Source organism: Mauremys mutica, chromosome 18, assembly GCF_020497125.1.
Source record: "Mauremys mutica isolate MM-2020 ecotype Southern chromosome 18, ASM2049712v1, whole genome shotgun sequence".
Lineage (NCBI taxonomy): Eukaryota > Metazoa > Chordata > Testudines > Geoemydidae > Mauremys > Mauremys mutica.
In genome coordinates this window covers 11,848,289-11,875,914 of record NC_059089.1, presented here as the reverse complement: position 1 = coordinate 11,875,914, position 27,626 = coordinate 11,848,289, and the positions used below count along the sequence as shown (strand labels likewise).

Genomic DNA, 27,626 nt, shown 5'->3' with positions numbered 1-27,626 from the left:
GACAGTCCCTGCCATGAGCTTGCAATCCAAACAGGCAGGCCAAACAAAGGAAGGATTGTTACCAGATGGGGAGGGGGCCAAGCAGCCTGTAGCAAAGCAGGGACCTGAACTCAGAGCGCCTGGGTCCTATGCCGGTGCCTTATCCGCTGAGCCATCCTTCCTTTCTAAGCTGTGAGCTGTTTCTTTCCACCTGGACATGGTTTTGAAGGCCCTCACCCCTCTGCTGCTGGCATGGTGTGTTTCAGAGTGGTGGAAGGGGAGATTTTCCGCCTGGGAATGCGCTTGGAGGAGCTGAAGGATGGGATTGACCGAGCGCTACAGAGCCTGACCTCGCCGAGGCGTTGCCCTGAGCCAGCCTTGCGTCCCAGCTGTTTGCCGACCCTGGTCTCAGAGCCGCCACTCTCCTCCCCAAGGCCATCAGTTCAAGCCCCGATCCCGGCCCTTCGCACTCCCTACCCTGAGGTAAACGCCGTGCTGCTCTTGGTTTCTGTGGCCTGAGGTTTCCCAGGCAAGGGCGCTACTGAAAACTATACTGGAAGTGCTTTCAAATGATCCTCCTACAGAGAGCTCCTGGGACTGGAGTAGTGGGGATGCCCTGCCCGCAGCCACTGCTGCTGCCTAGTTCCCTCAGTGACTCCTATGGGGTCAGGCCAGAACTGGAGTAGCAGTGAGCTCTCCCCATCCCCACACATAGCCTGAGCTCTCACTCGCTTCCCTACAGCGCCTCCTGCTGGCAGAGGCTGGAGCTGGCGGAGTGCTGAGTTGCCCCGACATGGCGTAGAAGCCCTGGCTTCTTTCAAGATTCTTTCCATTTGTGGCTTGAACTAGAAAATTGCTGAGGTCCTTTGCAGCCAGCATATGGGACCATTCCCTGCAGCGCCCCCTGCTGGCAGAGGTGTTCTGGTTTGGGGGCTGACCTTACCCCTTTCTGCCCCCTAGGCCCCTGTTCCAAAGCATGCCCGCGCCCAAATGCAAGTGGACGCAGAGGTGAGTTCTGCGAGTGGCGAGACGGAGGAGGAGAGAGAAGAGCTTCCCGAGCCCCTGCGGCACAAGCAGCTTCAAGTGGAGAAGGACTTTGATAACCTGCTGGACCAGTAAGTGTTGCCCCTGCTAACCCAGCCAGACACTTGCATGCTGACGTGTTGAAATGGACATGCACGCTCCATGTTACGTGCTCACAGCCAGCACTCGTGCAGCACAAGTGCCCGGCGTGCAGTGATCAGCAATTTTGTGCCCCAGGGGGATGTGTTTCGACTTCAGGCAAATCAGTTCTTGGCCGGTGTCAGCTCTCTGAGGCATTCAACAAAGGGGCCTGCAGGTCGGGGGCTGTGAATACACATCATAGATCTCTGCCTTGAGAATAGCTTTCCTGCCCACCCCGGCAGGAAAGGTGCATTTTGCCTCATCACTGTGTTCGTAACTGGGAAGGGGAAACTGATATCGTTCAGGCCGAGAGTTCAAGCATAGACGTCTCATGGCACAAAGGGCAATTGGTTCCCATCTCTGGAGGCCTGTGTCCAACCCGGCCATGGACACACGTGTCATGAGTTTAGCAGCTTCTATCTTGTCCCCTGGAAAAACCAGCACGTGATACTAACCTGGCAGGAGCAACCACATCTGCATTGCTAAAATCATTAGCGCCTCTGCCAGGTAGGACTGAGGTGCTTTGCAGAGCAGTGAAGGAGGAGCTTTTGCCCGTACCAGCTCTTGCTCTGACAGAGCTGCCAGTGCCCTGTTTGCTTACGCACCCGGCTGCTAACCTGTCCTGCGACACTGGCTGCTGCCAGTCAATCCAGATCAAACGGGAGCTGGCGCATCATCTAAGGTGCAGAGCGCCCCTGGTGTTTTAACTGGGTCTGGGTGCTGGAACATGGTATTGCTGCCACTAGGAAGGGGACCTCTGGCTGGATGGAGAGACACTCAATCTCTTTCATACCACCAGCTACAATAGCTTCAAGTCCTTGCCTGAATCTCTGAGCATGGAGCAGCTGGGCCTGGAAGAGAACAGCTCCCCACAGGAAGTGGATGGCCCTGCTGCAGAGGATGCTGGGACGGCTGAGAGCCCTCACGGGATGCTGTCATTAAAGGAAGAGAGGACCCATGTGACCACTCAGCCGTAAGTAATTCAGGAGCATAAAATACATGCCCTGTGACTATCCTGCACTAATTGGGGGGAGAGGGGAGGTGACAAGAGACTAGTTTAAAGGGACAGCGCCAACTGACTGTAGGCCCAAAATATAGGGTCTGTTAGAAGGGAGGGGAAATCGTTACAAAGCTTCTTTATTTAAAAAGTAAATGTCTATTAAAAACTGTTGTATTTTCATTTCTTTGTTTAAATGCCCTGTCATGTTGGAAACCCAAAGGCCAAAGCGCAGAGTTTTCTTTCTGCTAAACCGATCAGCTGTGAAATAGTTCATATTACTGGTGTTTGCCTTGCCATTGTTAGGGTTCAGAGGTAACACACAGGGGAATGAGGTAGCTCATGGCTGTCCGGAACTGTTGTTTCTCAGGAAGGCTGCACAGCATTACGTTTCATTTGAAATGTTTTCTTTGCAGCCATGATGGCTAGACAGGTCCAGATTTTCAGAGATGGCCACTGATTCTGTGTGTCTCAATTATCTAGGGCCCTGTAATTCCCTGTCACTTCATCTAGTGCTTCTCCTGAGATCTCTGAAAATCAGCCCTTTGTTGTTGTTCCTCAGTATTTCATGGGGAGATAGATAGATTTTAAACAAATAGCCTTCACAACATGCAAGATCTTTAAGCATAAAAAGGGAAAAAGTAATGTCGAAAATTTATCCCCATGAATCATCCATCCTACAAACTGACTCCACAGGTTTGGAGAGTCAGGAGTTTTCTTAAACCCTCTGCAAAATGCTTGCATTTTAGGTGCTCAAATGGACTTGCTTACTGATTGTATTGTAGCTCACAATCTGAATTGCCTCTGGATGCTCTTGAGTTCGGCTCCCAAAATCAATGTCCACTTTTGTAAATTTTTCACCTTCATTTTTTCTTTAATGAAATCGTCAATGTTGCAGAAACTGACGGTAGCAGCAGGGCAGTATTAGGATGGTGTATTGGCCAGTTTGGGCTCAATCTAATCCCTGCTACATGCTGTTCTGCTGTGTTACATTTACCAGGGTATTTTGTCTGTGTGTCTGGGGGTGACCTAAATCAGAACTGAGTCCTACTTCCGCTTTACCCGGATAAAATGTAATAAACCAAGTGCACAAAGACGCCTTCTTTCTCTGTCGCTCCAAGTCACAAGCAGAACAAAGGAGCCTTCAGCTATTTCTTGTCCCGCTTTGGATGGTAAGCTGGCTGTGGAAGCGAAGAGGACTCTGTCCCCCGGGGGGACAGAAACTGAGGCTCTGGCTGTTTACTTGTATCATGTCTGTAAGGCACTCAGAGACCACAGTAAAAGCCCAAACTGTGCCAGGAGCTGTACACATGTAAAGGAAGATGTTGTTCTTGCCCTAGCTAAGGTATAAATCCACCCATCTGGTTGCTGACTCCCCGCATCGTTGCAATACACACATGTAGGCCCTGGGGCCTGTGATTTACGGTGCTTTTCGTCACCGGGTCCAGACTCTCAGCAGAGTGCTGCGTAGAGCTGGTCAGAGAGGTTCCTATGAAACACCTTTTTCTCTGACTTCACTGGTTGCTGGAAATCAAAATGTTTCACAGAGACGGTTGCGATGCCAACAAAGTTCCAACAACCCAGTCTGTCGAGAGTGGGGTGTGAGTGAGAGAGAGAGAGAGAAATGGAATCCTGCCTGGTTTCCTGCCAGCGCGCCCACCCGGCTCCTCAGCAGCCTGCCTGTCCGGCCCCTAGGGCTTCCCAAGTCTCTGGGGGCAGCCCTCCAGCCAGATCACCCTGGAATCGGGGCTCCCAGGAACAGGCCACAGGAGTAGTGCCCAGGGGCCAGGTCTCCCATCCGTTTGTGGAGCACTCTGATTTTCATTTCGATTCGGAACTGACCCAGATTTCGACTCTGGGAACCGGACGGCCCTTTCTCCACCCAGCTTTCGCGGTGCAGCCGTGGGCGTGGAAGTAGACACCTGACTAGCTGGGCACCTGGTGGACCTGACTCTGCTCCCACTGAACTATGTTGACCGCAACAATGGGGGCATCGCCACCGGTTCCCGTGGGAGCAGGTGCAGGCGAATTGTGCCTTGTAGGTTCACTGCTCCCCGAAAGCTCCCTGAGCCGCTACTGGCAGGAACAGCGGGGTGGCGGGCGGCCGTGCACCTTGACTTGGTGGTGCTGCAGGGACTGGGAGACCAGATGACAAGGGGGCACTGCCCCATCTTGATGGAGGGTTCTGACTGGTGTTGCTGTCTCACCCCAGCAGGCAGCCCCCGGAGAGGAGGTCGCACGCCCTGCAGCCAGGGGAACGCCGGCAGCTGCTCAGGAAGAGCAGTCGCTTGTCCTCTGTCCAGGGCGAGGAGTCCCTCCCGCGGAACGTGGCTATTAAAGCCAGGCCCCAGGATGCAATCCCCAAGCCATCCTTCGGGGGGCAGCAGGAGACACTATCCCGCCAGAGCAGCATGGCCAGCATGGTGGGCAGCGCCATTTCTGAGCACCTTCCGCAGAAGCCTTTCCGTCAGGCAAAATCCTCACCGTCCGAGGTAAGCGCCCAGGAGGGTGAAATAGAGGGCAGGGCTCCCACCTACTCGGGGTCACTAAATTTGGGGTACAGATCCAGAAGCTATTTCTGAAAATAAGGCCCTATATATACAGAAATTGCCTTCTCAGCTGCTGAAATGCAGCCATCTCTGGTGTGTGGTCCACTGCAGCTGTTTAACAGCACACTGGAACACCACCCAGCAGGTTCTTAGAAAGGAAGGGAAGGATCATTTCCATGTTTGAAGCTGCAGGAGAGTTTGCCAGGGCAGAATGCAATTCTCCAACATGGAATATGGCCCGTTGCCTCTGGAGGTAACCCCCTGATTCCTGCAGAATGGACCATCGGGTTTAGTTTAATGACCATGTGCTTCAGAACTTCAATCTTCTTTCTCCCATAAAAGACAATGGCTCCAGCAATGTAGCACCCCCTAACACCATGCTGAGGCATTTGTTCGGTGCTGATTACGAGGGAGGAACAGCCTGATTGACCAGCACCATCCACCAGTATGCTTGTACTTGGTGGTCTCCCCTCCAGCTACAGACCAGCTCTGCCTGGTCACAGGGCCAGCATCCCTTGTGTTGATCTGAACTGGATCAAGCTCCCCTTTGTTGCAGGATCAACGCATCGTGTCTCCAGAGACGGACAGCGGGTTTGTGGGGTCGGAGGCCAGCAGGGTGTCCCCGCTGACGCGCACCCCGGAGCATCGCCCCTCTCGCACTGCGTATGGACCCTTGTCTCTCTTCTCCCCGCTCCAGCTCCTGTGACCCGCCCTCGTCCCCTCTCCTGCCCTGGGGGGCTGATAACAAGGGTCCAGGGCTGAAGGAATGTGTGATGTGATGGGGAGGAGGCTAAGTGTATGGGGCCCAGTGGGGGCTGGTGATTGGTGAATGGGGGTGAGAGAAGAGGGGAGGGACTAGAGCAGATGATCAGACTCGGGGAAAGGAGCATGAGGAAGTGGCGTGCATGGGGTGAGCAGTGAATTGGGGACGAGGGTGAATGGGGCGAGGGGGTCCGGAGCACATGGAATGGCAAAGGGGGTGATTAGTGAACAGGGGAGGGTAGTTACAGAAGGCGTGGGCTGAGCAGCGGCTGGGACAGGGGTGCCAGGAAACTTCTGAAGGAAGAGACCAGAGGAAAGCAGCCAGCTGGCTGAAGCACAGTAGCAGCCGGGTTGGTGATAGACTCCCACAGTGAGGCCTGTGTGTTTGTCTTGTTCCCAGGACCCCCGGCATGCTGGGAAGATCTGGCCCCACATCCAGCCCTGCTGCCCTTCGCACTTCCCTGCGGAAAGAGGCAGCCCCCCTGCCGTCGGAAAAGGAACTGCTGGGCACGTACACCTCCGCCAGCCAGGCGCCCCCCGGAGGCAGTGCCCGGAGACACAGCCTGCCCCGGGGCAGCCCCTCCCAAACCAGCTCCCCTCCCCAGTGGACAAACAGCATCACCAGCGAGGTGGGACCAGACACAGACATCAGTGAGTAGAAAGTGCCCATCACCTGGGTGTCTGGGCACCTCCAGCATGAGACGCACATTGTTTCCTGTAGGGGGCAGAGTTCTCCTCCCGTCTTCCTACAGTGAGAGGAGCTGCCGCTGATACAAACAAAAAATATCTTTTTTTTTTTTTTTAGAATATTTTCCATTTTTTTCCCCCTACCTTTCTTGTGATTTTCAAAAATTATTTCTAGTTAAAAAAAACGTGTTTTGAAAACCAAAATTTGGGGGGATTTGGTGTTTCAGTAGAAAACTGGGAAAACATGGCCCAAAATGAAACTTTTTTCCACCCACATTTTCATTTTTGATCTAAAAGATTTGGACCAGTGCTAGTCATTCCCGTCAAAAGGGGATGGTGGGGCTCACACAGCCAGGGAGAGAGACATAAGCCCACAGAGACTATCCACTTCCGCATCGCTTGGGGGAGTTGTATTGGTCCCCCAAATTAAGGCTGTACCAGCCCGGGACCTCTCCTCACCCTCAATTCCCATCACCCAGAGGTCTCTCTCTCCCCCTCGTACCCACAGCCTTTGGACACAGGTTCTGTGCTTTGGCTTGAAGTTGGCTCACAGGCAGACTAGATTTCAGGGCTCCCAGAATCGTAAATCCTCCCTTTGGTTTATGGCCTGAGACAAATCCAGCCTCAGGCGCCTGGTTCGGAGGGAAACCAGTAATGTACCGGGGAGCCTCCATCACCCAGTCAGTCGACTCACTCAGTCCTGTTCCTTTGACAGTGTGTGGCTCTGGAGACTGGGCATGGGAAATGGAGCCTTTCACTTCCCGGGTGCTGGTTCAAATGCTGCTCAAACTGCTAGTGACTAACCTGGCTATTCGGTGCCCTGGGTGGAATGAGTTTGGGAAGGTCTCAGTCCAGTGAGCAGGGGTCCACAGTGCATTTGTTGGCAGAGAAGTCAAGGACTGACTGGACCATGGAGACTGAATCCTCTCCCACCCAGAGCCACCTTAGCGGGGAGGGAAGGTGTCTGGGTCAGACCTCAAAAAAGGGCCCCAGGTCGCCGGTGAAATAAACTGAGGCACCCAAAGGTCTCGGCCATTTAACGTCTGACACTCTCTCCTTATGTCCCCAGCTCACACGGACTCCGAGGCAGAGCAGCACAGCAGGGCCGGCGCTTCTGATCACCGTCCCAGCAAAACTAGATGCCCACCCAGCTCCACCACCACGTCGCCTTCCCCAGGCCGGGCTCACCATGGCCTCCTGGGCTCCCGCGTGGAACGAGAGTGAGTGTGAACTCGGCTTCGGGGGAAGGGCTGGGTCAGCAACAGCAGCTGCTTTCCCTGGCCCTTTGGGGCACCAGCATCTGCTGCTGGGGTGAGACCAACAGCACCTTTGGCTGCGTATGAATCTTTGCAGCATTTCTCCATCATCATGACCAGCTTCCTCGGTGGCAGCTCCATCTCTGAGCCAGGCTGCTGCGGTGCAGTCCGAGGTTGTAAGAGCCCTGAATCGATCTCCCCATGGAAGAGGTGACACTAAGTCACACCCTGGGCTCTCTGTCAGTGGTGTCAACGCAGGGCCATTCCCGACTGCAGTCCCTGGAGCTGTCCTCTCGGGAAATGTCGAGTAATGGTCTCAGGTTGCAGTGGGGGAGGTCTAGGTTGGATATTAGGAAACACTTTTTCACTCAGAGAGTGGTGAAGCACTGGAATGGGTTCCCTAGGGAGGTGGTGGAATCTCCTTCCTTAGAGGTTTTTAAGGTCAGGCTTGACAAAGCCCTGGCTGGGATGATTTAGTTGGGGATTGGTCCTGCTTTGAGCAGGGGTTGGACTAGATACCTCCTGAGGTCCCTTCCAGTCCTGATATTCTATGATTCTATGAAAGGGCTTTGTATCCAGCACTGTCATTAGATTTCCCCGGGGCGTCGTTAGCTCCCAAGCAGCCCCCGAGCATAGGAGGTGGGGGCTTGTTTATCTGCTTTCTCTGAGCAGGGGAGGTCCGGGAGGATGGGGTGTTCTGCCCGTTCTGTGCCCTCTCCTTGCATAATGTCAGCAAACATTTCTGAGAGCGTTGCTAGGACGCTGCCTCTCTCCAGTGTGAGTGTGGCAAGGGTGGGGCCAGGAGGAAACTGCGCTGGTTTCTGTGCATGGAGGACTAGGGACGTTTTTAAAGCCCTTGGGGAGATCCGAGCACTCCGCGTCTTAAAGTGCCCACCCCAGGCGAGATCCTTTATCTCCAGTCTCCACCCTGCTCTAGGACTGGTTTATACGGGGCTGATGGAATGGTTCCAGCGCATGCTGCTTTAGAAAGGCCTCTCACTTGTTTCTTTGGGCTCAGAGGTGCTGAGAGGGACCAGGCCTTGGGACAGGCAGGCTGGGAACCTCGGTACAATAGATCTCTCCCATGGGAGTGAATCCAGAGGCAGCTCCCCTTCCCTCGTGGAGATGAGAGATCTCAAAGCCACAGGAGGCCGCCTCACCAGTACTGGGGTGTCACTGGAGCCGGCTAGCTGGAGGGAGGAAGCGGAGAAACATTCGATATGACAGCGCCAATCCTGGCCTTCTCCACCATGTGCGTATCGCTCCGATTTGTGTGGCTCAGCGTGGGGGCTCCATCCCGTACGCAGGCCGCCCCCTGGGTCAAGGCAGAGACCATCCAACTCATTTCACCATGACCACAGCGAGGCCAGGTCTGAGCCTTATTCTAGCAGGTGGATACTAGCCCCTCAGTCAAAGGTTTTGCAAGTGTCTTAACTGGGACTGGGAAGCAGAGTGGGGCCAGATCGGATCCTGCTGGGCAAACCAGGGACAAAGTGGTCTTTGGAGGCAGCTCTTCTAGGAGCGAGCAACCAGGGGGAGCAGGGAGGATCCCACACAGTGAGTCCCTGGCTATACAGCACAGTCAGGGCAGCCTCTGTGATCGCTGCCCCGGGGATGGGCTGTAGCAAGAACAGATTGGTGGGAAGGGGTCGGGAGGGAGATCCCATCCCCCTCGCTAGCCGAGTGGTTGGGTGGAGCTGTGAGCTGCTGCCAGCTGGACTGGAAGCTTTTAGTTCAATGCAGGTGCCTCCCGTAGCTAGGGGGATAGAGCCAGGAGAACTGGCCTCTCTCGGGGCAAACTGCGATCTGGTTCGCCTCGCTGTCCCTCCGCTCGCTGCCTGGCTGCCTCATTTCCGCCTGGCAGGTAAAGTGTTAACGCTCGTGTCACTCACGAGAGGAGGGAGGGGAATGACACCTGCCCCCTCTGCTCTGTGTGGTTAGACCCTGATTGGAGCCAGACCTTTGCCCAGCTTGGGGCAAGAATCCCCTGGGGGAGTCTGAGGTTTCCAGAACCTTGCAAACTATTTCAGTGGGGTTGGCGAACCTAGTGTGAATTCCCAAGTCTTTCTCCTTGTTGTTTTAATTTGACGCGGCTGGATCCTCAGCTGGCGTAAATCAGCATCGTGCTATTGACCGCAGTGGGGCGACACCGGTTTACACTGGCTACGGATCTGGACCCTGGTGTTTCTTTCCCTGAGGGTGATTATGGGTTTGCCTAGCTAAGGGGCAGCAGCTTGTGCTGTGTATTACGGATAACAGGGCCACCCCCAAAAGCTGAGCTGACATAAGTAGGTGTCCTGCGTCCTGTAATGAAGTGGACAGTGTGTGTCTGCGCCCCACTGCCTCCTACTGGGTGGAGTCAGCACTGCTCGGGTTGGTCTGAGATCCCATCGTGCTGATGGAGATTCTCCTTCAGCTCAGCTGGCAGGGCCGTGTGCTTTTTGGAGCAGAGAGATCCGAGTCCTTCCCCCGCTGTCGCCATGAAGATCTGAGAGACGTTGTGATGTGCACCTTAGTGACACCTGAGAGAGGCCTGATGTGGCCACGGATTTCAATGAACCTTGAGCCCAAGATTATGAGTAGGCTGGAATTGACCAGTCAAATTTGCGTCGCCTTAGTCTGGGTAACTTCTTGTATTTCTAGCCCACTCCCTGCTGTGCTGTATGGGGCTCAAATAGGAAGGAGAAAGCGTCGATCTCGCTGTGTCTCCTGCAGCCATCTGGTGAGAGAGCCAGTTCCCGGGAGGTTTCGTACCTGCCTTTGCAGAACCCAGAGGCCCGGTTCATTTGGAGAAGGCTCCGTGCTGCCAGAGTGTATCCAGCCTGAACCTCCATGTAATTTGAGGTTCTCCTGTCACCGCTCACAGGAAACGTTCCATTGTGGAACCTTCAGGCCAAGATTGACAAAAGGGCCTAGTGATTTGGGTGCCCGGCCTGAGTTGCAGTGGCCGGGTGTGGAGCATTGTCTGAAAACCAGACCCCTGTAGGGCGTCTCAAGAGAGACTAGGTGACGCAGTTCCTTAAGGAGAAGGGCTCTTTCTAGTTCCCAGGACGGGCACTCTGAAAAGGGAGGCGGTTAACCCTTTGGTGACCTGAAAAGAAAGCCACACGCTTCCCCTAAGCATACATTTGCCTGGCAGTCTGGAAAATGCCACCACAGTGAGTATTAATGCAGGCGTATTTTCCCCCCAGCTGCTATGGTAGCCAGCAGAGTAACGTGGCAGTTTAAACGTTCCTTCTGCAGCTGCCTGTCTTGTGCATTTAGTCAGAGGGGCCGAGATAGGATGTATAGACAAAAATATCGAATTTCCCGGCAAGCACTGGAGCAGCACTGAATCAGCTCGAGTCCAGAGAATCTGGTCGGGCACTGTGATCCCTAACGGCTTGAGATCTTTGCAGCCGTTCAGAAAAGCTCCATGTGTAAAGCCCATATTTCCGCTCCTTCCCATTCTCCCCCATGGTCCTCTCGAAAGCAAAACAGATCCTGCTCCCCTCCCATTATTCCCCGAGTGGAAGGGCTGGGGAACAGCCCTGGGGAAGGAAGTCCCCTCTCTAGCCGCACAGCTGATTCCGCTTGGGCAGCCGTGCAGGCTTCCCCAACCCTGCTCTCCCAACATGCCTCAATCGTCCATTCCCCCCTCCAAAGGACAAACCCTGGGGGCAAGGGGGGCTCATGGAGGGCAACAATTCAGCCTTGGCAACGGTCAGGGTTTGCACATTTTTCCCCCCCCCGCTGGAATGAACCCGAAACCTCACTAACATTTTTGCAAAAACAGAATCGTGTCCAAGTGCCTGGTGTGGGATTGAAACCTGAGCTCTAGGCTGGAATGGTGCGGGGTGGGGTGTGTCAAGGCAGGGAAAGGGGGGTTGGTAGCCTGGTGACTAGGGCGCAGTCCCTGCTGTGGCTGATGCAAAGTAGAGTAGTTCGTCCAAGATCATCCTGGATTTCCTACCTCCCAAGCCAGTGCCCTAACCCCCGAGCCACCAAGTGCCCTCTCCCCACCCCATCACACACCCTCTGAAAGCTCAGGTTTCAATCCAAAAACAGGCACCGAAACCCACTATCGGAGCGTGCCACGGCACATGAGAGAGTCAGAGACGGCCCTGGGTGCTTTGGTGGAAGCTGTTTTCAGTCCTCCCCCACTCAAAAGGCCTAAGCTAAACAACTGAAAAAAAAACTCCAGGGATTTGGTGTGTCTGAACGTTGGCACTCAGAGCGGCTACCCCGGTCACCCACCTCTAAGGCCAGACCCGGAGAGAGTCCACGTCTCTCGTTTCCCGACAGAAACGTTGTCATAACCGATCCGTTGCCACAAAACGTTTCGGCTTCGATGAAGCAGCACATTTTGGCAAAATGTCCTTGCATCAAAAATGTCCTGCCCATCTCCAGTGCTCATTCTTCATGGGTATTTGCCCTCTCCTGCTGACGGGGGTCAGTGTGAGATGGATGCTGCTTCCCCGAGAGCTGGCCCGAGACCCACCACGTCCTTCTCCTGACCATTCGTGGTCATTGCAGCTTCCACGGGGCCTAATTGCTGGTGGCGATTGAGCTCCCAGAGCTCCAATTGACTTCAGCTGGGGTTGTGGGTGCTTAGCACTTCTGAACCATGAGGCCGCATGGCTTTCCACAGGAGGAGGCGCGTTAACCCATCTCCTGGCCCATTTCCAGAGTAGCCAGGTACCTTCTGCTTCCATAAATTCCCCCATGGTTTCAGTTGAATACAAGAGTCTTCTTCATGTCTTGTCCTGCACCAGGGATGGCTGCATGTCAGTGACTCCCGCTGTGAAATGCCTTGGGAGCCTCTGAAGTGGAAGACGGGGCTCATTCGGATTGGGCCACCACGCTGGGTCACGTAGTGACAGTGCAGCTGTGGCAGTTAGCTTGCCCTGTAGTCAGACAGCAGAAGCCTCTGAAGGGAGACAACTTGGGTGCGGCCGCTGCCAGTGTTGGTGCATCCTGAAAGTACCTTCTAGGGTATGTCTGATGCCGATGAAGTCTCACGTCGATGTCGACATATGAGGATTCAGCCAACACTAAAGGTGACTACGGATACACGAGGTCAGACCAATGCGAGAACCACAACACAGTTACATGTGGGACAGACAAGATTGTCCGTGACCATTGCAGGCTGCGTCTTGCTACAAACCAGTTAACAGTGACAGGACAAATCTGCTGCCACCTTGCTCTGCTGTGGGCTGTTGCTTTCCAATGGCTGGGGTCAACCTGACAGGCTTCCGAGTTTGACTTCAGTGTGTCTTTATATCGTTTGTACTGGTCACCAGGAGAACAGTGCTTTGCTTTAGCTGGCTATAAAATCTGGCCTTGGGTAAGCGTCATAAGCATGACTGCCCGATAGCTATTTAGCTTGGTGCGTCCCTTGACAGCCCTATCGTTCCCGAGGCAGTGTGACGGCATTCCCAATGCAGAGCTGGCGTGGGCTGTGCGATGGGGAATCCCATCCTCAATTATGGCATTCTGTGACAGCGTGCTCCTTAGGTAGCAAAACCTCTCCACAGACCTGAGAAGAGCGAGGCTGATCTCCATGACTCCAACGTGCACGTCCCCTGGCATAGGCAGGTCCAGCGCTTCAGATCGGAGTTGCGTTGCTGAGTCCAGCTGCACTGTGACTAGATTCTAGTGGGAAACGTGTGCGCAGTTCCTGTCCCACTCTCTCATCCACGCAAGCCATGCGCGTACTGGGGCAGAATTGTAACAAGGAGAGCGACACACATGGATGCAGGTTTAAGTTCGGAGTTCCGTCTCCTAGCAATGCTGTTGACCCCTCATGGTTTCTCCACCTTTCCAGAGTTCCTTTGGCAGGGCAATCCCGTGCCCCTATAGGCTGTAACTAGCTGCCGGCTTATTTGATTGCAGCCTGGATTCGCCATGCCCAGTACCGTCTTTGGCACCTGTGGCATTTTACAGGGGCACCAGCTAGCTTGGGTGCCAATAGCTGTGAAGCCATGTCAGCTGCTTGAGTATTTCCCCCAGGTCCTGGGTGGATGGGGCTAGTCCATGCTGCCACTGCTTTGCTGCTATCGTTACCCAAGCTGGCTTCGATCTAGATTCAAGCCAGCTCCGGTGTGTCTATACGCGCTGCAGTCACACCTCTTGGTAGACATGCCTATAGACGTGGTTACTTTTAACGCTCCAGGGGGGTGAGCAATGGTGTCCCTCCTGCAAGGGTCTGAGGATTTCTGGTGTCAGACAGTCGGGAGGAGCGGAGATGGGACTGGCCATCAGACAGGCGGAGAGAATGGAGTCTTCCCCATTTTCCTTCTGGATCGGACATTTTTCTTGTAACTGGCACTTATTAATCCTTTATTCCCCTTCCCGTCCCAGCCAGGCCATCCGGGCTCTGCAGGACGAGGTCTCGCGGCTTCGGCAGCGGCTGGAGGAGAGTTTGCACCGATCCCGCAGCTACCCAGAGGGAAAGTCATCCCCACGCACCGCTAGGAGCAGGAGGCAGCCTGTGGGGAACGGCCCCTCAGTCCGGAACTCAGCCCCCTCTGGGTAGGTGCCAGTGTGCAGCACAACGTGGCCTTGTTGCCTGCTCTGCCTTTCCTGCACACTCTGCCAGCGGGAGTTCAGTGACACAGGCTGGCCGACAGCCGCCTCCTTCTCCGGTTCTCTCTGGTGCCCAGGGAGATTTCTGCCCCCCTGTGGAACTGCCCTGTTTTCTGCTGAGCCTTGCAAAGGTTACAGGGAGGCTGTTCCAGCCGGTGGGAGCTGAGTGAGGAGAAGGCTCTTGCTCCAGCCGTGGTGAGGGGAGGTGACAGGTTGGAGAGGAAGTAGTGCCAGGCAGGTGGAAGTGGGCAGTCGGGAACGCCAGGTGTGAGACAGCACAGGGGGGTCCCAGCCTCGGCTGGCGCTTTGGGGACACAGGTGCCGTATAGCTCCTGTCGGAGTTAGGTTAGTGTAATGCTGACAGAATCGGGCCCTTTATCGCACGGTGAAAAGCCGGTAGCTCTGACAAGGGCCAGGTGGGGGGTGGGCCTTTTCCCGTGCAGCTTTCTGGGAGACTGACAAGCTTCCCCTGGATCCTAGGAGTGGGCCAGGCTCATTTCACCCACGTGCAGAGCCACACGGACAGCCAGGGCCGCAGAGGGTGACAGATGATTGCGTTAGCGCCCTGACTCCCCCCAGCAGTCCTGCCAGTCTCCCCACCGACCCCATCTGCAGGCTGCTAAGCACATGGCAGCTCGTCCTCTCCATGCTTCCAGGCAGAGGCGGTGACTGTCACTCGGTGCAAGCACAGCCCCCCCAGTGCCGGGTGGAGGGGGTGGTTAAAACCCCCTGCACCCAGAACCAGGGTGCTGAGCCCTCGACTTCACTCTGTCTCTGTCCCTTTCCCAGTGAATCCGCAGAGAGGAGCCCAGGCGAGTTTGGGGAGCCGGCTCCAGTGATCAAGCCAGCGAGGCGGGTGAGGTCGGCATCGCTCCCTCGGGATGGGCCTGAACGGGACCTAAGTAAGTAGAGCCATTGGAACCTACCCCCTCTGGGATTAACCCAGATCCAGGAGCAATTATTCGGAGGCAGCAGACTGCAGAGGCAGCAGGATCTGCTTTTCCTTCTACTCTTCTTTGAATTCCGCCTCCTAAAAGGGATTTTCAGGCGCCCTTCCTATGCGTGCAGGAGGTGAGAACGGGCACTCTGTGGTGCACACACGTGGGCACTGATACCAGCACCCTGGGAACGTTCGTGACAGGCAGGCCCAGATCCAGCCCTCCTGGAGTCAGGACCTGGAGCCAAACTCCCCAGCTTGCGCCCAGCTCTTCACGGTCATTACCCTAGATCCTGTGGTGTTCCATTCACACGAGGGCCGGTGGTTGCTACAAGCGCAACTGTGGTTATGTGAGCCACCTGCGACTCCCTCCTCTGACCTGGTGATGACAACACATGCTTGAGTCGGGTTTGCACCATGGCACCACACCTATCCCGCCCCCTAATAGCTCTTGTACCAGTGCATGCTGGGAGAGTCAGCTGCCCCGTAGTGCCTAGAGAAGAGGCGCACAGAGCAGCACCCCCAGCACGCAGGCAATGCACTCGCTGGTTAGAAACTCACTAGCGAGGTGTCTAGCAGACGCGACTGACCGTCTAATCGGGTGTTCTCTGTGTTCTGCAGCTTCGGAGTCGGACTGCTCCCCACCGCGGGCTCGGGATGGGAAGCCCAGGACAAGCTTCTCCTCCAGGCAGAGCCCTCCGAGGACGCTGACATTCAAGGGCCATTACACAGGTGGGTGAGCACAAACCAAGCACCTGCCTTGGTGCTGCCTCTCTTGCAACACCATGGGCCACCCTGTGTTCTTAGACTGGATCTCCGCTCTCTGCCCCATGCACACGCTGACTTGATGTTGTGCTTACCAGGCAGGAGGGATCTTCCTCTCCCAGCCATGTGAGCTCAGGCCCCCCCCTCCCTCTTCCCAGCTGGGTGCCCTCTGCGAAGGGTGCTGAGCCAGCCCTTGTTGCATTTTGCAGGGACGCGCTACCACTTATCGGCTCCTGTGTCCCCAGAACGGAGGGAAGACACGGGCCCCACTTCCTGCCTCCATTGCCAAGGGACCAGGACACAAGCTGGTAAATATCCCATCTGCTCATCTTGGGCCAGACCCCACGGAGCTGCTTTGCTTAGTATTTACAACCTGTAACATAACAAGCTTTTGCACTTCATTAACGTCTGCTCCCTGAGATTGCTGAGGGCTTCGCAAATACCCGCTAATGGAACCATTAGTTACTTAAGGCCTGAACCAATGAAATAACGAAGCCTCACACCACCCTGATGAGAGAGGTGCAGAGATCATGCCCCACTGACGTGCAGATGTGTTTTGGGTGGAATGTGCTCTGAGAATGGTGAGAGGGTCTCAGAGCCAACCTCGGGGTGGAGGGACCTCGTTCGTATTGGGAAAGGTAGGAGCCGGCTCCCTCTGCTGATTGTGCAGAAGCAGCATTGGCCAGTAGCCACTCTGAGCTTTGCAGATATTGGGTGAGGCACAGGCACTCTTGAGGCTATGTCCCTACCACAAGAGAGCAGGCGAGTACAGATCAAAGCATGCGGCGTCCGACACTGCTGGACTGTTAACTCAGCCCAGTTGCACGTAGGTCACTTGCTCTCTCCTTTGTTACGTGTGACCCTGTGGATGTTGTTCATTATTATGGAAGCGCCCCACATAATCGACAGGATGGGTGACATTGCCAAGATTAGGGTGACCAGACAGCAACTGGGAAAAAAAGGGATGGGGGGTGGGGGATAATAGGCGCCTATATAAGAAAAAGTCCCCAAAAACGAGACTGTGCCTTTAAAAACGGGACATCTGGTCACCCTAGCCAAGATGAGGCTGTCAGATCAGCCATAATCCTTGGATTTTTCAGGCCTTTGTTGCAATGTTGCAGTTTCCCATTGTGCTAAAGCCAGTTGTTCTCGTTCGCAAGCTCTGTGTTATAACCTGCTTTGTTCGTCTTGTTTCCCAATGCTAGCAACAGACAAAGAAATGACCAGCTTTCCGGACTAGCAGCCACCTGTATTGAACCATTTTTTTAAGTTTTTACTGTCTGCAAATTGCCTTAATCCAAACAGCCTGAAACCTCCTATGTACTTCTACTGGAGTTAGTTACTTTACTCACTGTTTGTCCTCTGTGGTTTTTAGGCAGTGCATCCGCAGGGGACACCATGAGACCCGCTCAGCATAGCACTCCAAGGAAGACGTACTGTCCAATCTGCAACGGGACCAGGAGCACCCCTCTTTCTAAAACCAGGGACAAAGCAGCACAGGGTGGGTGACCAGTTTGTTCTGTTTGAATGTTTCTGTTCTATGAAGAGCTGCTCTGCCTGAGGAGTGACCCTGGTGAATGGTTCCCATCTAGCAGAGGGACATACTGGCCAGGCCACACTGAAAGCTGAATTCAAAACTCTACTGTTCCAAAAAGCAATGTCTGCATAGGATAGCAGTAGAGAAGCTCCCAGCCACACTAGTTCCAGCTTCAGCCAGCAGGAGTTGCTATAAGTAATGGAACTGGAGTGCTGGCTATGGCTCACAGCCGCTGCAGCGCCAGCCTCTGCTAGTAGGAGTCGTTGTAGGCAATCGTATTGGCAGGCTGGCTGTCTCTCACGGCTGCTGCAGTCCCAGCAGTGGCTGGGAGGGAATGCAGTGCTGTCTGGGAGAACCCAGAGGCGTCCCCGTAAGGGCTGGAGCATTGACAGCGGAGGACCTGACACTTGCTGCCGTTGCAGATCCCAGGGCAGGGTTTTCCAGCACAGCAGCTTGCAGGTGTGATTCATCCCAGGGAGTTATTCCAGTAGATTGAGGGGTGCATCCCCTGCCCTCTCTTTGTCCTCAGGCCAGACTCACTCCTGGAGTCAGTGGCGTAGCACCAGGGATGGAAGTAGCCTCGTGGGTTTCCTGTCCATTCATGCCGAATACCAGGGTGTCTCTTACCGTGTGTCGTTCTTCTCCACAGCGACAGGCCGCGGCACAGAGAGCGCCTCATCTCAAGGCTCCGGCCTCAGTCACAAGCCCGAGAAGCCACAGCAGCAGCAGCCTGGCCTCTGGTACCTGGCGGCCCAACCCCTTGGCACAGCTGTCAACTACATCCCAACAGTGCCCCTGGTGCCTTACTCGCCCTCTGTACTGTAAGAGCGGCCCACGCCCCGTTGGTTGGGGTTACTGTGGGGAGGGATGTTCAGAGTTTCCTTCTGGGATGGTGGGATGCAGCCTAGGATCTCTAGGGCCAAAACAGAGCCTGTGGAGGGGAAAGATGGTCCAGTGGTTAGGGTGCTAAGTTGGGACTTGGGAGAATGGTTTTGGTTCCCTGCTCTTCCACAGATAGCCTGCGCGACCTTAGTCAGATCACTTAAACGGCTTTAAAACCCTGGGCCTAGGTATTGCTCCACTCAGCGTTGCCAAGCCTAAGTGATTTAGGCACTTAGAAGCTTCAGCTGGAGCGGCGTGTCCCGTTTTGGGCACCACGCTTTAAGGAAGATGTGGATAAACTGGAGAGAGAGCACAAATGACAGGTTTGGAAAACCTGACCTCTGAGGAAAGGATACAAAAGGGGGCAAGTTTAGTCTAGAGAAGAGAAGGTTGAGGGGGGGCAGCGGCGGCTCCAGCGCTCTAAGCACATGCCTGGGGCGGCAAGCCACGGGGGGCGCCCTGCCGGTCCCTGTGAGGGCGGCAGTCAGGCTGCCTTCGGTGGTGTTCTTGCGGGAGGTCTGCCGGTCCCGCGGATTTGGTGGCAATTCGGTGGCGGGTACGCTGAAGCCGTGGAACCAGCGGACCTCCTGCAGGCACGCCGCCGAATCCATGGGACCGGGGACCTCCCGCAGGCATGCCGCCGAATCCGTGGGACCGGGGACCTCCCGCAGGCATGCCGCCGAATCCATGCGACTGGGGACCTCCCGCAGGCATGCCGCTGAATCCATGCGACTGGGGACCTCCTGCAGGCACGCCGCCGAATCCGTGGGACCGGGGACCTCCCGCAGGCATACCGCCGAATCCGTGGGACCGGGGACCTCCCGCAGGCATGCCGCCGAATCCATGCGACTGGGGACCTCCCGCAGGCATGCCGCTGAATCCATGCGACTGGGGACCTCCTGCAGGCACGCCGCCGAATCCGTGGGACCGGGGACCTCCCGCAGGCATACCGCCGAATCCATGGGACTGGGGACCTCCCGCAGGCGCGCCGCTGAAGGCTGCCTGACTGCTGTGCTTGGAGTGGCAAAAAAGCTACAGCCACTCCTGGAGGGGCATAAATGTTCCAATATGGAAAAAGTTGTTATAAAGAGGACAGTGATCTATTGTTCTCCAGGTTCACTGAGGGTAGGACAACAAGTAATCAACTTAGTTCCCAGCATGGAAGATTCAGGTTAGATATTAGGCAAAACTTTCTAACTCTGAGGCCCGGTCTATACTGGGGGGGTCGATCTAAGACGCAACTTCAGCTACGAGAATAGCGTAGCTGAAGTCGACGTATCTTAGAATCACTTACTTCGCATCCTCGCGGCGATGGTTCGACGGTCGCCACTCCTCCGTTGACTTTGCTTCCACCTCTCGCCGAGCTGGTGTTCAGCAGGCGACCGGAGAGCGCTCCGGGATCAATTTATCGCGTCTACACTACACGCGATAAATCGATCCCCGATAGATCGCTCGCTGCCCGCCGATCCGGCGGGTAGTGTAGACGTACCCTGAGGGTAGTTCAGCTCTGGAACAGGTAATGGAATCCCCAGCGTTTGGAGAACAGGTTGGACAGACGCCTGTCAGGGATGATCTAGGTTTTGCTTGTCCTCCCTCAGCGCACTGTATTTAGCCTTTGTTGTTGTTTTTTTCCAGCTACTGTTCTCCACCAGCACCTACCTCAGTCCCCGGCCCAGCTGGCCTGCCTGCCCATTACTCCAGCCAGTACAGAGTGGCAGAGCTGAAGCCCAGGGCCGCCCGGCAGCAAGCCCATGGTCGCCATCGCTCCCTGATGCTTGACTTCGACGACCTGGAGGACCTCAACTGGTCCCTGAGCCGGGCCGTGGAAGCCGCCAAGAGCATGAAGCTCACCACCAAGCAAATGAACAGGTCGCTGACCTCTGAACTGAGCAAGGCCAGGCGCCTGAGAGGATCCTGCCTCTTCTGACAGAACCTGGGGGCGGCTTCCTCTGGAGCCTGGCGGGGACAGCTTGAGCCGGCAGGCTGAGCCTCTTAACACCTGGAGATAAGCCCCCAGCAAACATCTGGGGAACTGATTTGCCAAAGAATGACTAGACTGTCCCTCAGCTTCCCATGAGACTGCAGAGCCGTCCTCCGGCGCCTGAGGAGCCTGTGACATACTGGAGTCTCCACATGGGATCCGCGTTGGAAGCTAAGCCTGCAGAGTCTCTCCACCCTTCTCCAGAGCCCGCTCAGCCCGCATGTTACAGTTGCCTTAAGCCTCTCTGCTCAGCAGGACCAGAGCTGCAGTTGCACTGGGGATCTCACCTGCCCCTCTCCGCTTGGCCAGTAGCTTTCGGTGGTGGTTAGTTTTCTTGAAGGATCAAATTTGAAGATGAAGGAAGACAGTGAAAACCTTGGGACACGTGACTAGGCAGAGAGCTGCCCCGGCCTCCCAGGGGCCTGAGACCTGCACTTTAGAATCCCCCCGGCCTCGTCCCTAGGGAGCACTCTACTTTTAAGTAACATTTTAACTCCCCTTCCCCTTCTCCCCATTGGCCAGCTTGGAGATGGACCCCGGCCAATGGCTTACCATCGCACTGTGAGTTCCCTCCCCTAGCCCTTGCAGAAATTCCCACTAGGGCCTTACCCCACCTTGCATTGCTAAATCAATCCATTTCCACGTGGCTCTGTCCCAATACACCACGTCATAGGGCTGCTGTGGCACAGCCCAGCTGGGACAAGCTCTGTTTACAAGCCGAGTCTTTTCTAGCACCGCTCTTGTTTTGTGTAGGCCCTATCAGAATAAGGGTGGAGCTCCCTTTGCAGCAAAGGTTACCGCAGAGTGCTTGTGATGGACGGGATACAGGTCTCTGTATGTCTACGTTCATCGCAAAGGAGGATCAGCTGTTTATGTGGAATTTTATTGTTGCTCTGGCTGTTGTTGCTGGTGTTATGTTGGCATCGGAGGTGACGGGAGAATCGAAAGAGCTTTGCTTCCGCAGTCTGGAACTCAGCTTGGCTGGGGATTCAAGAGGATTGTTCACCTTCTCCTCTTTCTCTTTCTCTATCATCTCTCCTCCTCCCTCCCTGTCTGCCGTTTCTGGCTTTGCTGGGGGGGACAGAGAAAGCAAAACGGTCAGTTTCATTTTCTGTTTCTAAGGCCTGATCCTGAGAGGCATCGAGCACTCCTGCTTCTCCTTGAATTTGAGAGAAGTCACAGGAGCTCAGCACCTCTTGAAGGTCAGCCGCGCAGTTAGGACCCCGCACTGATTCTCCCGGGCTAGCCCAGTGCCGCTGGTCCGGGAGCTGGCCAATGCTGCGTTAGTTTTTGTTTTAACCTTGTTTTCATTGGCACTTATTTTGAACTCTCACAACCATTTCTATGGAGATAAAGACCCGAACCTGCAACCAGATCCACTAGGGTGCAGCCCCCATCCCCCACCCCCGCTTGACAAGAGCTGGTAGAAAAATATATAAGTGCGTGTCACGCAAGTGTTCATTTTCTCTGCATTTTTTAGTGAAAAATGTCAACATTTTGTCCACTTTTCACTGGAAAAAATCTACAGCCGGAAATATTTCAGTTTTTGGTTCTTCCCCGTTTCTTTCTCCTTCTTTCTGTGTTGCCACTGAAGAAGCAGAGGAGGAAGGCAAAAAGAAAGCAAGCGCTAGAGGGATCAATAATTGAAAAATTTTAAGCAAAAAAAAATATATCTTGTTCAAAAGCTGGAAAATTACAACAACCACACATCTTCAGAAATGTTCAGGGTTTTTTTGGGGGGAGGGAGGGAGTTGATTTTTTCATTGGAATAAAAATTCGAATGGAAAAATTTTAGCCACTCTATTGACATCAGTAAGGTTTTTGCATGGGTGTAGGAGTCAGTCTTTCTGTCCATCTGTCCGTCCATTCCCATAATAACCATCTCTCTCTCTCTCTCTCTCTCTCTCTCTATCTATCGTCTGATTTTAGGATTGTCATCTAGGTTTGTAAATCCCCTCTTTAAAAAAAAAGTTTGAGCCAAAATTGGACACTGTCCCTTTAAACCTCAGATCTTTCTGCCAACTTAGATTTAGGGTTTGGCTCATATCAAGCTGTTTGATCCCCTTGAAGAAGCGCCTGTTTGCATGTTGATATTTTTAATGGAACATTTCTCATTGTGGTAGCTGGCGAGTGGCTAAATCACTCTCTCTTCAGGTTTTGGTTGTGTGTGTCCGTGTGTATATATAATTTTTTCAACATAATCCTTAGGGCATTTCACTTTTTACATGTAATTTATTGTTTTTTTAAAAACTGTTCCCACTGTGTGTGTGCTTTGCAAGCTGCGAGAGGTGGTGAGCAAATTCCTCTCCAGCCTATAATGGTCCTTGTCTGTGCAAATGGTGCATATGCACTGGGGCTGGGTCAGAGGGTCACCCAACCAATCAAGCCTCCTTGGAAAAGGTAGGAACAGGCTCCCTCTACCGTGCAGTAGCAGCCAGTTGCTGATCTGATAATAGGACTTGATCAGGGCTTTGCAGAAGGAGAATATATCACAGGTACTGTTGGGGCTGTATCCTATTGCAAGCTAGCATGGATCAAAGCACGTGCTTGGACAGAGGAGGAAATCTCTGAAGGGAAGGTACATTGCTCCCTATGGTACGTCGTGCTGTCAAATTGAAAATGGAGCTGGCTGTCAATCTGCCCACAGACTAGATTTAACTCTCAAAGGCTGTTCTAGCAGGGCCTTTTCCTTATTCCAGCTTGGGTGGCTGTTTCTTGAATGGGTCATTCAAACTCTCCCAGCAAGAGTGGTACTTACTCTAGTTTCCAAATCAGCAGTGTAGGGAGAGTTCGACCATCACTTTAAACACTGAACTGTCTGGCCCTCAAGTGCCATCTAAAGCCAGGGATGGAGCCTGGGCGTGGGAGTTAAGGTCACTTGAGGCTTGTCCGCACACAGATGTTGCACTGGTTTAATACCATGGAATCATAGAATATCAGGGTTGGAAGGGACCTCAGGAGGTATCTAGTCCAACCCCCTGCTCAAAGAAGGATCAATCCCCAACTAAATCATCCCAGCCAGGGCTTTGTCAAGCCTGACCTTAAAAACCTCTAAGGAAGGAGATTCCACCACCTCTCTAGGTAACCCATTCCAGTGCTTCACCACCCTGCTAGTGAAAAAGTTTTTCCTAATATCCAACCTAAACCTCCCCTCTGCAACTTGAGACCATTACTCCTTGCTCTGTCATCTGAGAACAGCCGAGCTCCATCCTCTTTGGAACCCCCTTTAGATAAAACTAAATCACTGTGTGGACACTCGTTGATTTTGAACCAGGCTTGTATTGGTAAATTAGAGGTGCAAGGTAAATCACAATAAGTTGTAACCCGATTAGAAGAGTGGGTGTGTACACATGCACACCCTTGCCTTGGTTTAAAATCACACCTTTAGTCAAACCAGTGCAGGCTTGCGTGCAGACAAAATTTTCAACAGTGACTAGTGATTTTTGGTGCCCAACTTGAGACCCTTTAAAGACGGCTGAACATCAGAGGGCAGGTTATCAGCACCTCCAAAAATCAGCCCCCTTTCAGATGGCTCAAGCTGGACATCCCAAACTTAAGGCACTCCTAAGCACTAGTTATTTTTCCAAATCTTGACCCAGGCCTTAGCCTGTGGGCTACAGCGTACGGAAGGAGTCACCATTTTAGCCTTTGTGAGAGGTAATAACCTCGTCTTTCCCCATCTCTGCTGAGGGTCTGTACCTCTCTCCATGACACATGCTTCACCTGGCACAAACGTAACTGTGCACACAAACCATCTATCATCAGGCCATATCTCAGAATCCCTGTGGAAAACCCAACTCCGATTGACTTCAATCGGAACATTCTTGGGGGAGAGGGTTAATCTGAGAAAAATCATGAAGTAAAGGGTTTCTGGAATTGATTCTGTGGCTTTGTTTATATGTAGGACCTACCCCAAGTGCCCCATTTAAAAAATTATTTATTGCTTCATTTTTTTTAATATTATTATGATCAGGTCGGTACTGTTTTTAATGCACAAGGCAAGTTATCAGGTCTCACTCTCAGGGACCTCACAGAGCCCCTGAAATTATGTCCCATCACAGACAGAGTCCTGGAACAAGGGGAAGCTGTGGTTGATCCATAAAGCTTCAGAGCTTGCATAGTGAAACTCATCTCAGACAACCGCTGACAAAAAAGGGAGTAGCTTAACAGCTGGTCTTCTAATAAAGATGGAGGGCAGAACTGAACTGTGTTCAGTGGGGGATATTTTGGGGGCAGTCTCTTAAGATTAACCTCTTAAAAGTGTGTTTGTGTCAGAACCTCTGTCCATATAGACAGCGGAACCCACTGACAACAACCTCGGCTATATAGTGAGGGATAACGAGAGGCCCCACCTCACTGAGCAGTTCTCATTGAAATGTGAAAGTTTTGCTTAGAATGAAGTTGTTCTGTGTGAGGTGGGTTTTTGTTTTTTGTTGTTTTTTTTTTAAAAGACGGCTAGAAGAGGCTTCCATTTGACGGACCAAATTCAGGCCTGATTTTTAAGGGTGCAGTGCCATTGACTTATAAAGGAATTGCACGCACAGCTTTGAATTTTGCACATGTCCTTGTTTCCTTATCGCAAAGCTGGTTGTACTGTGGCCAAGAACCCCCCGAGCTCTTGAAACCAGGACACTGTGATTAATGCATCCTCGCTGGGAGAACACAAGAAGTGCGTGTGTGTATTTAATTCTAGGAACTGCAATAACAAGAAGTGACGGTTACGTTTTCAGCATCTCCCGGTTTTGTAATGAACTAGCAGAGCCATTTGACAGTATTTTGTAATGAAATAATTGCCTATTTTTTAATGAAATAAATTTGTTTGTTTTTCAAACCAGGTCTCTCTTGTGTGTTTTGGATACAGCCCTGAGCTTGAGGGAACCCAGCCTTCCCAGCTAGCTATTACTTATATATTACAACAGTGGCTGGGAGGCTCCACTGTGCTTGGGGCTGTACATACAGATAGTTAGAAACAGTCCTGCCCCAAAGACCTAAATAGCTAAGACAGACAGTGGTTGGGAGGGAAACAAGAGACACAGCGAGGAGAAGTGGCCAAGGCCACCCAGCAAGTCAGCCGCAGAACTGAGAATAGATCCCAGGAGTCCTGAATCTAAGGGCCCAGCTTTTTCATGGTATTTAGGTGCTTAAGGATGCAAATAGATACCGACTAGGATTTAAAAAAGCATCTAGGCACTTTACTCCAATGGGAAGTAGCTGCCTAGGTGTTCTTGAAAATCTCACTAGTACTTTTGAAAATCTGGCGTGCAGTCCATGCCCTGCCCACTAGACCACACTATCTGTCTTCCAAGCTTTAGCTTCAGTTTGGAGTCACCAGTGGAAAGGCTACTTTGCTTCCAACTCCTGATTGTGGGTCAAGGGGCCATTCTTGATTTGTTCCAATTCTCCCCATTGCTGCTGAGATCAGAATCAGCCACCCAGTCACCTTTGCAAGGCTGGTATCTCTTAAAGAGACAGCGCAAGCAAAGGCAAGCCTATGGTATATAGGTTCCTGAATGGGATTGGATGTACTCTGGTGCAGGCTTTTCCATCACTCCCAACATCCTCCATGCATCCACCATTTCAAAACTAACCATGCTCCCTTGAGATAAAGGGATGGAAAAGGCCACCAGGCCACTCTGATTATCCAGAGGTCGCTGAGAGCATAGAAACCTGCAGATGTTCAGGAGAGGCAGGATATGGTCTGTTTTGACTGTAACCCAACGATAGCAATGCCTGGAAATGTGGGGCAGCCAAGAGCTATGGAAGTTTCCCCTATGCAGCTGTGGCAGAAGAACCTGAAAATGGTCACGCTGGGTCGGACCAATGGTCCATCCAGACCAATATCCCATCTTCCAATAGTGGTTGGTGCCAGGTGCTTCAGAGGGAATGAACAGAACAGGGCAATGAGTGAGTGATCCATCTCCTGTGGGCCAGTCCCAGCTTCTGGCACTCAGAGGTTTATGGATGCTGAGAGCATGGGGTGGCAATGTCCCTTGGTCTCATCGCACATTAGGAGAGCTGCAAGGGTGGTGTGAGGCCTCCACCAGCTCTGCCAATACCTTGAAATGTGCAGGCACGATGGCTACGCTGCCAGGCCCTGCTTGCACTATGATTCCCTCAGTCTGGACCAATATCCTGCTCGTCTGCCTGGGTGCTTGCCTGGGGCACACCAGCACCTCAGCACATTAGGGGAACACGGCTAACAGATAAAAGGGCCTAATTCTGCAGCACGTGGCCAAGGCGTCCAGTCTCTATCGTACAGCTGGAAAGATTCCACAGATCCCTCCCGCCAGCACCTGGGGCTTGTATTAGCAGCTAAGCCCATCCTGACCTCATCTCGGATCATAAACTACCACAACCCCAGTGTGTGTTGATCCTCCAGGCCCTTCTGCCTGTTAAACCATAGGGAATTGGCTGGAAAATGGGACAGGGAGGCGGAGGAAATGGCAAAATTTGCCTTACATTTTCTAATCAAAAATTTGTTTATCAATTTTTCCAACCAGCTCTAAGAAGATGAACTGGCCTCACCGCAGCGCAGAGGACAGGCAGGAAGGTGGCGTGGGGAGCCCTCTAGCGGATCGTGTGTGCAGAGACATAAGCCTTACCAGGCCCTGGGAGTCGCCACATAACAGCTCTGCCCTGGGGAGCTCTGGAACGGCTACTGAGACACGCTCAAGGTTTGTTTCCACGATCTCTGCTGTTCCCACTCTGTGCATCAAACGCACCAAGTGTGCAAACACTTTAACTCTTTCCAGAGGTGAAAGGAAGCCGGTCCGGTCCTGTACGGCATACGGCAAGAGCCAGAGCACCATGCTGGCCTGGACCGGCTTCTGTGGCGGTGATTTAAAGGGCTAAGAGCTCCGGCCACTGCGGGGAGCCCCAGGCCCTTTAAATCGCCACCAGAGCTCCAGCAGCCGGGCTCCTGCATTTAAACGGCCTGGAGCTCCGGCCGCTGCAGGGAGCCCCGGGCCCTTTAAATCACCACCGGAGCTCCAGCAGCCAGGCTCCCACAGTGATGTAAAGGGCCCGGAGCTCCGCAGCAGCTGCAGCCCTGGGCCCTTTAATTCGCCCCGGGGTTCCCAGCCGCCTCTGCAGCTGGTAGCTCCGGGGTGATTTAAAGGCCCTGGGGCTCCCAGCCACAGCGGGAGCCCCAGGACCTTTAAATCTTGGAAGGCCCCGCCTCTTCCTGTTGAGGCCACGCCCCCGCCCCTGCTCAGGACTCCGGCATACCCGGTAAGTCCTGTAAGTTACTTTTACCCCTGAGTCTTTCCCGCAGCAAACACGGTAATGCTCTTTATCAAACAAACCTGTGCCTGGAGCCCAGTGCCCCTGAGTGTGTGTGTGTGTCGGGGGCGGGGTGGGGGTTACTCGAGGTGAGGAAACTGATTTCAGCTGTGTGCTTACTGCAGTGTCCTTTCTGCGAGGGATGTAGCCAGCCTCCGTTGTAAATAGCAGAGGGCACGAGCCTGATGAATTCAGCAAAGCTCCCAATGACTTTATCAGGAGCGTAATGACTAACGCCGTGTGGGCTGCATGCTAGCGGTGCACAGGGTATCTCCGAGTGTT

General features: G+C 53.5%; 1 protein-coding gene across 5 annotated transcripts in view; it reads left to right on the top strand.

Moving 5' to 3' along the window:
- Window positions 1-20,300, top strand: part of AKNA (AT-hook transcription factor) — a 68,431-nt gene extending 48,131 nt beyond the window's left edge. For 3 of the 5 annotated variants that reach the window (XM_044993145.1, XM_044993149.1, XM_044993144.1), the window contains 14 exons: window positions 246-462; window positions 940-1,094; window positions 1,943-2,116; window positions 4,353-4,632; window positions 5,246-5,352; window positions 5,852-6,102; window positions 7,208-7,358; window positions 13,737-13,907; window positions 14,751-14,863; window positions 15,520-15,630; window positions 15,873-15,971; window positions 17,039-17,164; window positions 17,850-18,021; window positions 19,718-20,300. In XM_044993145.1, the coding sequence (XP_044849080.1) occupies window positions 246-462; window positions 940-1,094; window positions 1,943-2,116; window positions 4,353-4,632; window positions 5,246-5,352; window positions 5,852-6,102; window positions 7,208-7,358; window positions 13,737-13,907; window positions 14,751-14,863; window positions 15,520-15,630; window positions 15,873-15,971; window positions 17,039-17,164; window positions 17,850-18,021; window positions 19,718-20,009 (2,419 nt within the window). In that variant the 3' untranslated portion in view covers window positions 20,010-20,300. The remainder of the gene's footprint in view (window positions 1-245; window positions 463-939; window positions 1,095-1,942; window positions 2,117-4,352; window positions 4,633-5,245; window positions 5,353-5,851; window positions 6,103-7,207; window positions 7,359-13,736; window positions 13,908-14,750; window positions 14,864-15,519; window positions 15,631-15,872; window positions 15,972-17,038; window positions 17,165-17,849; window positions 18,022-19,717) is intronic. The other 2 variants (XM_044993146.1, XM_044993147.1) reach the window with 2 other exon arrangements.
- Window positions 20,301-27,626: the final 7,326 nt, after the last annotated feature.